Consider the following 14,546-nt stretch of genomic DNA (forward strand, 5'->3'; position numbering starts at 1 on the left):
AGAAAGCAAATGAGTGAGGGAAGAGGAATGTTGTGGTAACAGCCAAGTTGGGGGGGGGCACCAGAGGAGAGCGGTTTCATCCTGGCCCTCACAGCCTTCCATTCCAGAAGGCAGTGGAGTGGAAGAGAGCGGACAGCTAGGATACTGACTCCTCGCAGGGCAGGCTACAGAGGGCGGGACTTGGCCTGTGAGCACTGCCAAAGCCAGGAGTTCCTTATGACGGGGACGGTGGCATAATGAAAGCAGTCTGCGAAGGTTCTCATAAACGGTTAGATCTGCTTCTCATAAACAATAAAACAATGCTCAATCAATCTCTGCTTTTTTTTAAAGATAAACTAGTGATAACATTGTTGAACTAAATGAATGTGTTTTCAAATGTAAAAATAGGTCAATGACTCCTCTGATGGTAAAAAAAAGAAAAATATTGACTTTTTGACAAGAAGGGAAGAATTTCTAGAGTTAAGAATATAGATTTAATTTTGCACATGTGATACACAAACACTCATGAAAAGTGGTTACCTCTGGGCAGGGGAAGGTGGACCCAGGCGAAGGGGGATGTGGTGGAAAGCAAGCCATTTCACTGACATTTTATACAGTTGTGGTTTTTAAACTATCTGATGTAGGATACATTCCAAAAATTTTCATTTAAAGTGAAACAAATTGGGGCGCCTGGGTGGCTCAGTGGGTTAAAGCCTCTGCCTTCAGCTCAGGTCATGATCCCGGAGTCATGAGATCGAGCCCCGCATCGGGCTCTCTGCTCGGCAGGGAGCCTGCGTCCCCCCCCCCCCCCCGCCTGCCTCTCTGCCTACTTGTGATCTCTGTCAAATAAATAAATAAAATCTTTAAAGAAAAAAAAAGTGAAAAAAATCTTCAGCTTCCTACATGACAACTGCTCTGTGTCAAAGGCAATGTGAGAGCGATCAGTCTACTACTTCAGATCTGTACTTCCAGTCACTGTGACGGATTTCACCCCATTCACCTCCAGTTAGTGCTTCATCCTTCGGTACCTCTCTCCCAACTTCCTGCTCTGGGAAGCTACTCTCTATGTCTTCTGGATGTATTTTGGACATCAGTCATCAGGAGGTCCCACTGACACACACACTTGACAGGCCTGGTATTTCACTCTTCAACACAAGTGTTTGTGTATCACATGTGACATACAAAGTTCGGGTTCGCTCTCTCGATCACAGCTCGAATGGACACTTCGGTAAGGCAACACTTCCCATTTCCTTGTTTGCCTAATCCTGTATTTAAATTTCTCTACCAGTCAAGAGTGTTTTTTTGGTTATATTTAATTAAAATATTCTGCCCACTTAAAATTCTATTTTTTCTCGTTATATCTGACATATATATAGGCAATAGCTAAAAAGTCTTTAAAACCCAACATAGGTTAGAATGTCTGGGTGGCTCTGTCAGTTAAGTGTCAAACTCTTGATCTCAACTCAGGTCTCAGTCACAAGGTCGTGGGTTCAGGCCTTTTGCTGGGCTCCACGCTGGGTATGGAGCCTACTTAAAAACCAAAACAAACAAACAAAAAAACAAAAACCCCACAAAAAACTCAGCACAGGTTTGAAAAGAGAGAGTCATATTTAACTGTTTCTTCTTGCCAAAGAGATACTAAATTTCACAAGTCCATATAAAGGTGACGCTGACCATCAGCAGACCTCCATACGGCTAGGTTAGCACTCACCCCCCCATCCCCTCTCTTGGATTTCTGCAGCCTTCCGTCCTTACGTGCCAACTCTGGGTAGAAGGAAACTGAGTGAATGATAATGGGGAAGTCTAAAGGACTACTGTGGCAACCAGTAAAGACTTGTAAAATTCAAACTGTTATGGATTAATAAAAAAATACCTGGAAAACAGATCAAGCATACACTTAGAAAATACATCAAGTAAATATTATGAAGTACATGTACCCGTTGAAGAGACTAATTACACACTCGCCGATATAGGACATCACTGAAAATATCAACTCACCGGCCATGGACGGTGCTTCTTTCCGCTGTCCTTTATCATCAATAGTCCCTTCAAAAGCCACTGTCACATCATAAATCGCATCTAAATAATTCTTCATAGAGTCAAAAGCAACGTGAGTTGCCTTTATTCTTGGTGTCAGTACATGCTTTAATACTGCAAAGCCTAAAAGAGAGGTTGTGGCCATGAGTTAATTACAAAACATCTCAGCAGAATATAATATCCAGACTGTCTTTAAATTTCTAGGAATAGACCAAAATATATTAAATATATTAAAGCTATATCTCATATACATGGACAGGGCTTGAGGTTTAGAAAGCACTCTTAAGACTTGATGTATTTAAATCAACATTCATTTATTACATATTTATTCAACATCTCAGGTACGAGACGCTGGGGAAAGCTGTCAGAACGCTGGCCCTCAGGAAGCTTATGACCTATCAGAAACCCTTCAATCTGCTAACCCCGGGCACAGGCAGGTACTACCATCCTTATCTCTGGCCACAGAATCAAGGGTGCATCATCCTGCCCAGGGTCACTGCAGATTCAGGAGTACAATATGTAATTCTGACTCCTAGTCCACGATTTAATTTTATTTCTATTCAAATAGGGACGCAGGAGGGAGGCAGTACCTGAAAGACCCCTGCCACATCGAGTGCCCACGGGAAAAGCTGCTGTGGTCCTAGTTCATGTGGCACACTGGGCTTGATGCTTAGAACACTGTTGTTGTTGTTTTAAAATTAAACTGAGATACCATTTACATGCCATAAAATTCATCATTCCAAACTGCGATTCAGTGGTTCTTAGTAGCTTCACAAAGCTGAGCCACCATCACCACCATCAAATTCCAGACCACATCTGTCCCCCCAGACAGACGCCCCGGCCCTCCTGCAGATACGGAGGGCTCTCCTTGCCTGGGCCTGCCTGTTCTGGACAGTCCGCACAAATGCGGTCCCAGTACTGTGGTCCTTCGTGCCTGGCTTCTTTCACTGAGCACAGTGTTTCTGAGGCTCATCCCTGCTGGGGCAGGGATCAGTGCTTCCTTACTTTCCGTGGCTGAGTAATGCTCCGCTGTATGGCTCGGCTACACTCAGTTTATCTGCTGCTTGGATGATAACCCTGGAGTTGTTGTCAACCTTTGGCTACTATACATAACGCTGCTGTGAACATTCATATGAACTGTGAGGGCTCAACGAGTTTCTGTATGAACACAGGCTCTCCGTTCTCTTGGAGACGGAGACATAGACACAGACACACACACACACATTGTATATACTTCTCAAAGTTTCTGTAATTGAGAAAACACTGTACTTTATACAGGATAATCAATCACATCCATTGAGTGTCCCACTACTGTTAAGAATTTGTTCTACCCTTCATACTCCCCACGGCCTCTCTTTCTCTTGATTAGAATATTTACTGACCGTGTAACAGAACAGAGTAGCTTTCTGAAGTAACATGAAAACAGACTAGACAAAAGTTAATTTGGATCTTCTCCTGCCTCTCTCCAGGGAAAATCAGCTGCACAAGGAAGAACAGCTATAGTATGTTGGGATCCTCCTGCAGAAGAATTTTTAAAATGCAAAGCGGTGTGGGAAAGAAGAAGATTCCCACAACCACATATCTGACTGAAGTCCCCAGGGCAGAAGCAGCTTAATTTATTCAAAAACTTATAACAAAAAGCTGAACAGTATACAAGGCTGGGAAACATTCATTTGTCGATTAAATTAGTTAATACATCCTTCTTTGCTTTTGGAGCTCACCCAATTTTAATAAGTCCAAAGCTCCACAGAATCACTCTGTGGTATTCAGTAAGAACACTTGCTAGAATTCATTAAGTTAGTGAGAAGACAGAAAGACAAAGTAGTATTTTAAAAAATTATACTGAAAGTCAGAAAAATCAGTTTTGTGACAGATGAATAAGAAATGCCCACCATTAATATGTAAGAAAAGCTAAGGAAAAAAAAATCTTCTCACTGCGGAATGCGCCAGGAGCAGCTCGAGTGCCCCAGACACATTTTCTCGATCCGAGCCACATTCTGCAGCTCCCACCTTTTATCTTCCAGCTCTTGAAAGGGAACAGCCAAAGAGGAAGGAGAAAAACAAGGAGAATGGGCTGACACAGAGGCCCTGAGAAGAAAACATCTCAAGAAGGAACTAGTCAACATAAGACACGGAAAGATCCAGAACTGAGAAGTGGCCCCCTGGCCAAACACAGGTCACCTGTTACCTGGAGGAGTACTTTCTGAGGAGGGGTGGGAATGGAAGCTTACAGAAGGGGTGAAGTGAGGTGAGAAAACACCAACAGCCCACTCCGTCCTGCATGTGTTTATTAACGCCCAGTCTGTTGCTCTTCCAAGCTTAGAAAACCACAGGACCCCCTTACCGTCCAACAAACGGATGCCACTAAGCGAGAGGTCACTGGGAAACTGGAAGGGAATAGACCTCTTCGGAATGGGTGGAGTCAAATAGGAAAATGACAGGGGGCCAAACTTCTCCTTTAGCACAAAAGAGAGGGAGAAGAGTGACACCACAGGTGTGCTACACGTGGGTGCGTGAACACGCACGCACACACAGATACACACATGCACGCACTCACACAGTTTGCTTATATGAGAATCAGACGTCGGCAAACCGGGGCAAAGCGAGTAGACAAGAGCGTGCTGGTGAGGTGTGCAAAAGGCAGCTCTTAGAGCAGTAACATTAAAATCGTGAACTACAGAAGGATATGCATGACTCAATGATGCAATCTTGTCAGAGAAACAAAACTCCTTCAAGGCAAAGACACCCTGAGATGAGAGGTGAAAAAAGAACAGACAGTTCTGTTCAAAAGGGAAAAGGAAAACAGAACTGCTCGACGTAGGGAGGAGCCAAAGTGGATCAGGCAGGGCTAAGGACGGGCAGGGTCCAGTCACACCGGCAGGAGCAGGAACGGAGTGCGAACTGCGGGGCGGTGGCAGCAGGCCGCCGGGCAGGGCAGGCGAGCGCTACGCAAGGCCCAAAGCCGAAGAAGAACCAAGGAAAGCGAGGTTAGAATCAAGCCGAAAACAGGCTCAAGGCAAGGAAGAGCGAGCAAGAGGCAGAAGCTGACAGAATTTGCAGGACCCACTACAATTTCAAGACTGTGAAACACAGCACCGGACCAAGCCCAGGATCCTGTGCAAGCAAACAGATCTTCCCTAAAAGCCTCCAAAAAGGACCGCAGCCCACCACCCCACCCCTCCCCAACTCCAGCCCAGGGAGACCCACATCAGACTTCTGGCCTCCTGACCCATGAAAGAACACACGCGTAGCGCTGTAAGACACCAAGGTCTCCGAATGTGCTTCCACAAGGAGCAAACACGCCCCCTCCGCTCCCTGCTAAAGAAGTGTGCCTGCTCCACCAAATGTGGGTCGACACTGGGCAGTAACTTTCTTTTTTAATGTTTGCCAGGTTGACATTTGTTCGTGTGTGGATCATTCATATCTCTTAAACTTCCCATTCATGCGCTTTTCCCATTTTTCCAGTTTATATTTTTTTCTTAGGTTAGCATGTGCTCTTTTAATATTGAGTTGATTAACACCATATACTGCAAATACTACCATTTGCCTGCCATTTGCCACCTAAACTTGTTAACACGACACTGCAAGGTGTAATAATTTTTATTTAGTCTACAAAGGAAAAAAACTCCTTTTTTGTTTTAAAAGGACAATTAAACCTACACAACAGTCTGTGCTATTCATAGGATAAAAGCAAATGCCATTAAGCCTAAGGAGTTTTAAAACTACAAGGATCTTTTTAACTTGTTCCAATAATACGAAAATTCGAGGTATTCAGTTTGCCATTATAGATATGTCCCTAAGTTCATCTTTTTTATTATTACTAGGGTTACTAAGTCTAAATATGTCACCTTGCCAGCTGCCATAGTAAAAAACAAAACAAAACAACATGAAGCTCACTTTAACAGGTTCAGGAGGATTAAGATGCATTAAGATTCCAAATTTCTTAGTAACCTCTGAAAAGCAATATATCTAAAATGACTACGGGAACAGTCAAAATCAAACATTTCACATAAGAGAAGGGTAGGAGCTATTACAGTAGCAGCAGTGTCTGGATGTTTCCAGGACCCACGTGGAGAGCCTCCCAGTACCCACCTCCAAGTCTCCTACAGTGGGTACGTAAGTGCCACCAAACTCCCCTGTCTCTTAGTTAGGCCTAAGTATAAAATAAAGGTTCGCTCACCAATAAATATTAGATCCACATGTCCTAGAAAACACAAAAATCTGACTCAAGTAACCTGCTGAGCACATGACTAATCTTATTTAAACGAGTGGTTCTAAAACTTTCGGAGGCACTAGAATCGTGGGGAAGGCAGAACGCTACCCCTGGAATGTCTGATGTAGCAGATGTGGGGTGGATCCCAAGAATCTGGATGTCAAGGCATTTCCAGGGTAATGCCGATGTTGCTGGTTCAGACAACACTTCAATAACCACTGACTCAGAACTTGGGCCATGGCCTGAACAGCTGAATTCTTAATCACAAATGAGCCAGTGAAGGAGTGAAAAGGCTAGGGGAATAGGGATAATATTTATTTTGGTAAAAATTTGTAAGTAAATGGTATGGAAGTGGCCTCAAAGAAGCAAAACCAAACTTTCAAAAGTCCTGGACATCTGCTCTGTCCAAAGCCCTGCACGAGCATGCAGTGGTGACTTGATCCTCTCTACACTACTCCCCTTGGTGCTCCCCAAGGCTGTGACTTGCCTGGGGCCAGGCGGAAACATGCTACAGAACCGGGGAGGAAGAGCAGGCCAAAGGATGAGAATGAGATACAGCTGTAATTCAGACAGTGATGGAGAGGCTGCTATGCAAAGTGAAACAACCAGTTTCTTGGGAAGCACTATAAATATAAATATAATTTAAAAGCTATCTTACTCCCTTTATTCATCCCTATTCTTTTCCAAAAACGCCTTGCATACAGGAATAAAAAATTCTAGAGGTGCTTGAGTGGCTCAGTTGGTTAGCTTAAGCGTCTGTCTTCGGCTCAGGTCCTGATCCCAGGATCCTGGGATCGAGCCCCACATCGGGCTCCCTGCTCGGCGGGGAGCATCCTCTCCCTCTGCCTCTGCTCCTCTCCTCACTTGTGCTCTCTCTCTCTCTCTCTCTCTCTTACTCTCTGTCTCAAACAAACAAATAAATAAATACAAAGAATAAAGAATTCTAGACTGGGAATACAAGTCCAATGTGATTCTTTTCTATTTTTATATCCTGAACCATCTATGATCTTTCATTCAATAGTAACTGAGGCCCATGAGATTTATGTTGTAGCCTTCCTAGGAACAGGCAGAATCCTACACCTCACAAATCACTGCAAAGATTGACAGATACCTGACAATACAAAACTGCATTAACAGTTCAAAAACTGATAAAAAAATGAACTACCATGGGAAGTCAGAAGAGGAAGATGTCATTCCTTGACCAGTTTGTTGGATTTAAATTAAAATGATCTAATTGGGCATGTAACAAAACAAACATTTAATAAACACAATTTTAGAATGATCATTTTTATCTGATACTATTTTATTTATATTCATATAATACTATTATATTTACATATTCTGTTGCAGTTTTTCTTACTAAATGTTTCATCACTGATTTTATTTGTTTGTTTGAGACAAGAGAGAGCACAAGCAGGGGGAGCAGCAGGCAGATGGAGAGGGAGAAGCAGACTCCTTGCTAGGCAGTGAGCCCAACATGGGCTCAATCCCAGGACCCAAAGATCATGACCTGAGCCAAAGGTGGCCACTTAACCGACTGAGCCACCCAGATGCTCCTCACCATTGATTTTTTTAAATGACAAGTTGCATGCTAGCCTTTCTAAAAATAAAATTCCCTTTTCCCTAATTTACTATTACAAAGTGAAACAGTTTCAATATATACCTTGCTTACCTGACATTTAATAGTTTCCTGAAGAGTCTACTTATATTTCAGACCTTTTAAAATCTTAATTTTTGTCTTGGAGAGATTGTAACTAAAAACGGAATCTTGACTAACTTATTTAGAAATATGAGTAAGTCTTCTTTAAAGAAGTAACTAACATTCAGTTTGAAGTGAGAAGGAAATTTAGAAAGCGTTACAATGACAACCTCTGAAGGGAACAATTAATATTGTTAAGAATATTAATATTCTTAATAGAATTCATGACATGGTAATACAGATATTCTCTTAAATAACAACCCTAATACCGAATGGCCATAGTCTGTGGCTAATACATTTTTAAAGTAAAACGCTTCCAAGAAATAGTAATAACCAGAACCTTAAAATATTTAGAGTTAAGACAGACACACCCATATCCATCACTCATACTTCTTAAGCCAGCCAGTACCAATTACCATGAAAAACTAAAGAGTAGAAGGTATAATTATTTAAACACATGAACACATATCACATGTTAAAAATCTAAATTAAACAGGCTGGTTTGGGTTTTTCTATTTATTTTTTAAAGTCAGATTCAAAGGAAGGTATTTTAGGAGCAATATTAATAATGTGACTATCACGGACTAAAAGGTGCTACTAAGTTTCAACTTTCTTGAAGAAAAATTAGTTTAACAGATGGAGAAACAAGTTCTTTCATTTTTATTTTCAAGTAATCTTGATTATAGTTGTGACCTAAGAGGAAAGAAAACAGGAAACACTTTTTCTAGATATATGGTTCACAAATCAATTTCTTTTGTGTATGGTGGAAAATAGTTACCTTATAGTCATGAGAAAATACAGTTTTGATAGAGAGCAACAGTTCTCCAATTGTAGAATTTAAAGAAAGAACAATCAGTAATTAAAATTATATCTATAAGACAAATTATTCATTTTACCCCCTTCTGGTAACTTTAAAAAGATCTACAACTCAGAGAAAAAGAAGAGATGAATAATTAATTATAGGTGAGTGGGTTATTACCAGATTAAAAAGCTAGAGTATATATCATGATTATGCTATTTTAAAAATTACTTAAAAATACTTGATCTAGCATTACAAAATTACTGTGGATTTTTAAAATTAAGTATCTTTTAGGAACTATCTTAGACATCTTAGTGAGATTGGATAATACAAGGTAAATATTCATCTTAAATTATTTTAAAAAGTAATGAATTAAGAAGTATTAGTATTAAATATAGTAACATATAGGAAGATAATAGAAGACCCTGTTATGGACTCATGTGTCCCCTCCATCCTCCAACCCCCCAAATTCATTTTGAAGCCCTAACCCCTAAGTGACTGCATTTGGAGATGAGGTCCTCAGGAAATAAATAAGATTATGTCAAGTCTTTCTCTGACTTACTTCACCTAGCATTATAACTCTCAAGATCCACCCACATCTTACAAATAGCAAATTTCATTCCTTTTACGGCTGAGTAATATTCCATTGTATATAGAGACCACATCTTTATCTATTCATCAGTTGATGGATATTTGGTTCTTTCCACAATTTGGCTATTGTTGACAATGCTGCTGTAAACACGGGTGTATTTGTCCCTTTGAATTAGCATTTTTGTACTCGTTGGGTAAATACCCAGTAGTGCAACTGCTGGATCGCGGGGTAACTCTATTTTTAACTTTCTGAGGAAACTCCATACTGTTTTCCAGAGTGGCTGTACCACTCTGCATTCCCACAAACAGAGCATGCGGGTTCCTCTTTCTCTACATCCTCACCAACACCTGTTGTTTCTTGTGTTTTGATTTTAGTCATTCTGACAGGTGTGAGGTGATATCTCATTGTACTTTTGATTTGTTTATCCTTAATGGTGAGTGATGTCAAGCATCCCTGGCCTTTGGGCCAATCAAGTGAAGCTCTCTTCTGGGCAGCTACACCTACAGGTCTAGAGTCAAACAGATGCGGGTGGAAGAAAGCTTTTTTGAGCCATCAGCGATCAAATAAACGGTGGCCACAGCTATGGATCTGGATGAAGGCCACAAGAAAAAATATGAAAATGAAATGAATGAAGGAGCAAAGTCAGATAACAGAAACAACATATGAAACAGGGGAGAGAATGAAGCAGACGAGAAGGCTAGAAAGGAGACTGCCGGGAATCACCAGAGAGGGAGGAGGAAATGGAGACAAGCCCTACAGAAGTCTAGGGAAAGAATTCCAATAACGGAATCATCAAGAATTTTGTATCAGATCCCAATGAATTAGTTAAAATTAACAAAAATAAAAATTCATTTCCCCTGATGCACTACCACATGTGGGTAGGAGCTGCCATGTTGGTCAGAGCAGATTGAGACACTGCTATTGCTGCAACAAGTTCTCCTAGACAGCCCCATACAGACCTCAAGGCATGGGCTCAGGAAGTGCTTAGGGATCAATATACGGAGATCGTATACTAATTCACAGCCCATCATTAAGGGCAACAGGGAGAACACAGCTCAGCCACTGTTTTCTGTTCATATCCCAAACTGGTGAAACTGAATAGGTTATAGGTATATTAGTTTTCCAACTTTGTAAAACACAGATACTAAGAACATTCCTGTTATTGGGGACATTTGTAACTTCCAAGTACTGTGAACCAAATTTGCATCACATTCTCCAGTAGGAACTTGACATACTTCTAATGTAATTCGTATACATAGGCAATCATAGGTATACCTCTGAGGTACTATGTCCCAAGAGATGAGGAGACAAGCTGAGTCCATGAGGCAACTCGCACCCACATACCTGACGGACGTCAGAGTTGGGACTTTAGCCCAGGTCTGTCAGCCCACAGAACAGAGACTCTTTCCATCACACAACCCACAATGGAGAAAAAGCTCCACAATCTGGTACCCAGCCAGATTTTCACTAAATCCATGGCACTGGAATATGTATTTTAGCAAGGCCTTGAATTTAATCTCATATATATATATATAAAAAAACGTAAGATTTAATGAAGAAACTTCATTTCCAAAGAGATGACACATATATTCTCTAAAGAAATAAACACATTAACTCATTTCCATTGCTGTAAGACATAAATATCCTCTCCAGGAACAAAAATGAAAAAGATATTTATTTTTAAAAATTATTTTTCAAGTACAGTCAAGTTTTTTACTTACCTTCTTGAGCAGCAAATGTTTGACTAGCTGAAATGACTTTTGTTAGTTCTGGATTATACCTTGTTCCCTCTGGAAAAATCACTAGATACATCTGTGAAACATAAAGAAATTTGGTTTGTTTTGTGTGAGCTTTTTTTGTTGTTCTTGTGAACCTACCAGTGCCAACCCTATTAATGCTGAGAGAGTACATTCTATGGTAGGAAAAATGTATATTCCTTTTACATGTGACCTTCATTTCAAGCAGAGCAAAAAAAAAATGCAAAAATGCAATTAAATCTTAGCATGAATTATATTTAAAATGTAGTCATAACATTCACTGGTAGGTCAATCATTAAGACTCTAACAATGTTTCTAACACACCAATATTCATTAATTAAAAATTTGCCCATGAAATTCTGACTCATTTAAAGCCTCAATTAATTAAAGAGCTTTTTCCCCCTAAGATTCTGAAAAATGACATTTTTAAATGATGCAAATTTTAGACATTAGTGTCCCTAACTATTAATAATAAAAGCTTATCTCATCCAAAGCAATATCTAAATTTCCACAATATTAAATGTAGTAAGTACTCACATTTCAAAAGATTCCCACTATTCTTATTTTACACAGCTTCCTTAACGCATTTTAAATAATTCAATTTTTAAGCAGCTTCATAAATTGAAATAAAGCACTTATAAAGGAGAAAGCTGGATGTTTACTAAGTAATCAATTAAGTTTTTACTTTTATCTGCTTGGGAAAATAAAGACAGAAACAGTGAAACTATACAATGAGAAACTCCTAACGTTAGAAGTGAGTTACCCAAAGTACACCGACATTGTTACTTGATAGCCAGAACACACAACTGAGGCATCTGTAGCAAATCTTTTCAAATACAAACAGAATACAGGAAACACGGGGATAGGAGGATAGCAGGAGAGAAAATTATGTTCCTTTTATCCAACCTCATCTGATTCCAGGTGATGCTGTCTATCTATATACCTGGTACAGACTTGTTCCCTTATCTAAATGGTCTAGGATTATCAAATTCCTACATAATAAATTTATGGGAGAGTTCACATTTTTTCATTAGATTAACATGATTAATCTCTTCCAAACTTTCACCTGAAAAACTTGTATTAATGGCAGCTCTACAATTCTTCATTTTCAACTTCCCTGAAAATACATACATTTTTTATTCATCCATATAAATTGTCCTTAGAACCCACTATCATTGCCTAACTTCGAAGTTAACAGATTTCTATGTATCCTGATGTTTGATAAGAAAGGTTAACCATAGCTGCCATAAAAATGTAGAAAAATGAGTAAAATTAAAATTAGTTCCCAAACCCACAAATTCATTATCATGAGAACATATTTTAAATCAGCTTATGGGGCAACTAGCTGGCTCACTCGGCAGAGCATAGGAATCCCCACTGTGAGGTCATAGGTTCCAGCCCCACACCAAATGTAGAGGTTACTTAAAAAAATAATAATAATTTAAAAAATAAAATCTTTAAATAAGTGAACTTTGTAATCAAAGCCATGAAAGCAATTACTGATGATTTTTAGCTTTTGGTTCAAGCATTCAAAAATAAAGTGATTCAAGATTTGAATGGTTATTAATAATTCATGTATTATTTTCCCATTTCTTATACATTTCATTAAAAAGAACACTGATGGTCAACAGGAAAGCAAGAATGAACAATTTTTTCAGGGCTCATTCAAAAAGTATTTCTTATACACCTACTGCATGCCAGGTCCTAGGGAAGATAATGATATAGATACAGTCTTTGGAGACAAGTGAGAAAAAAGTACATTAAGCAAATTTTATAATTACACTTCTGTGACTGTGAAGAAAAAGAGCAAGATGTTATGAAGGAGAATTACAAGAGGTTAACTGGAGTGAATGATGGGTCTGAGACCTAAAGAATGGGAACAGAATGAGTGCTTTCACCAACACATGGGGAACAAGGCAAGGACGCCTACTCTCACCAGTGCTAGTTAAGGCTGTACTAGAGGTTCTAGCCAGGGCGCAAGGCAGGACAAAGAAACAAAAGGCATCCAGATTAAAAGAAAGAAGTAAAACTGTATTTATACACAAATGGCATGACTGTTCATGTAAGAAGTCTAAGAAATATTACTATTTTTAATGTTGCTAAATAATAGATCTAGCAAGGTTACAGAACAAAAAGTCAATAAACTGAATGTTTAGATACTAACAATCATAAACTAAAATAAAAAACAATGTCATCTATAACAGCATCAAAAGACATGAAATTAAGAATTTATTTCAGCAAATGTGGATACCTTTGGCAAAAGATGAGTAAATCTGTAGAGTTTAAAGCCACAAAACACTGCGGAGAGACATTAAAGAGGACCTAAATAACCACTGTATTAAAGAGGACCTAAATAAACACTGTATTTTTGGATCCAAAGATCCAATATTGTTATGATAGCAATTCTTCCCAGAATGATCTATAGATTCAATGCAATTCAAATTAAAAAATCCCAGCAAGCTTTTATGCAGAAACTGACAAGCTGATTTTAGAATTTATACAGGAAATGCCAAGGACCTAAAACAGCCACGCAGCTTTGAAAAAGAATAAATATAGTAGATTTAACCACACCAGATTTCAAAACTTATCATAATCAAGCAAGAGTAATCATGATAGTGTGGTAGAGGCAGGGGGAGATCCAGATGGATCCGTGGAACAGAATAGATGGCTCAGAAACAGACACACGTGTCTGCAGTCACTTGATTTCAAACAACGGGGAAAAGAATGACCTTCTCAGTATGTGGAGATGGATGTCCGTATTCGGACACACAAATCCTCACCTGACACCATATACAAAAGTTAACTTGAAATGGGCCACAGACCTAAATGCAAACTAAAACTAAAACTTCCAAAAGAAAAACAAAGAAGAAAATCTTAGTATCACTGAGTTTGGCAAACCCATTTACAATAGGACAGAAAAAGAAGAAATTTTAGGAAAGAACAATAAATCAGCAAAATTTTTTAAACTTTTGTTAAGACTCTGTTATCATATGAAAAGGCATGTCACTGATGCAAAGAAAGACCTGTACAGGGGCACCTGGGTGGCTCAGTGGGTTAAGTCTCTGCCTTTGGCTTAGGTCGTGATCTCAGGGTCCTGGGATCAAATCCCAAATCTGGCTATCTGCTCAGCATGGAGCCTGCTTCCCCCTTTCTCTCTGCCTGCCTCTCTGCTTACTTGTGATCTCTCTCTCTGTCAAAAAAAGAAAAAAAAAATTTTAAGACTCGTATAGGAACATTCTGAGGGTTACATTTTAACAGCCGCAAACTGGCCGCCACCGCACAAAGCAGATGACCTTCTGCAGGGAATCAAACACACAAAGACTGCAACTAGAGAAAGACGACAGAAGAGTCTGACTACTTGGCTTCAACCTCCAGACTCCACTTTCAGGCCCCGAGAGCCGGGATAAATTCCTTATCCTCTCTGTGCCTGAGGCTTCTTGTCTGCAGGAGGAAAGGATGATCGCACCTCA

General features: G+C 39.7%; 1 protein-coding gene across 1 annotated transcript in view; it reads right to left on the minus strand.

Annotated features, from left to right (window-relative positions):
* Positions 1–14,546, minus strand: part of AGPAT5 (1-acylglycerol-3-phosphate O-acyltransferase 5) — a 53,134-nt gene that overhangs the window by 9,580 nt on the left and 29,008 nt on the right. The window contains exons 5-6 of the mRNA XM_032328858.1: positions 11,041–11,131; positions 1,978–2,139 (exon numbers count right to left, since the gene is read on the minus strand). Of these exons, the coding sequence (XP_032184749.1) occupies positions 1,978–2,139; positions 11,041–11,131 (253 nt within the window). The remainder of the gene's footprint in view (positions 1–1,977; positions 2,140–11,040; positions 11,132–14,546) is intronic.

This window comes from Mustela erminea, chromosome 21 (genome assembly GCF_009829155.1).
Source record: "Mustela erminea isolate mMusErm1 chromosome 21, mMusErm1.Pri, whole genome shotgun sequence".
Taxonomy (NCBI): Eukaryota; Metazoa; Chordata; class Mammalia; order Carnivora; family Mustelidae; genus Mustela; species Mustela erminea.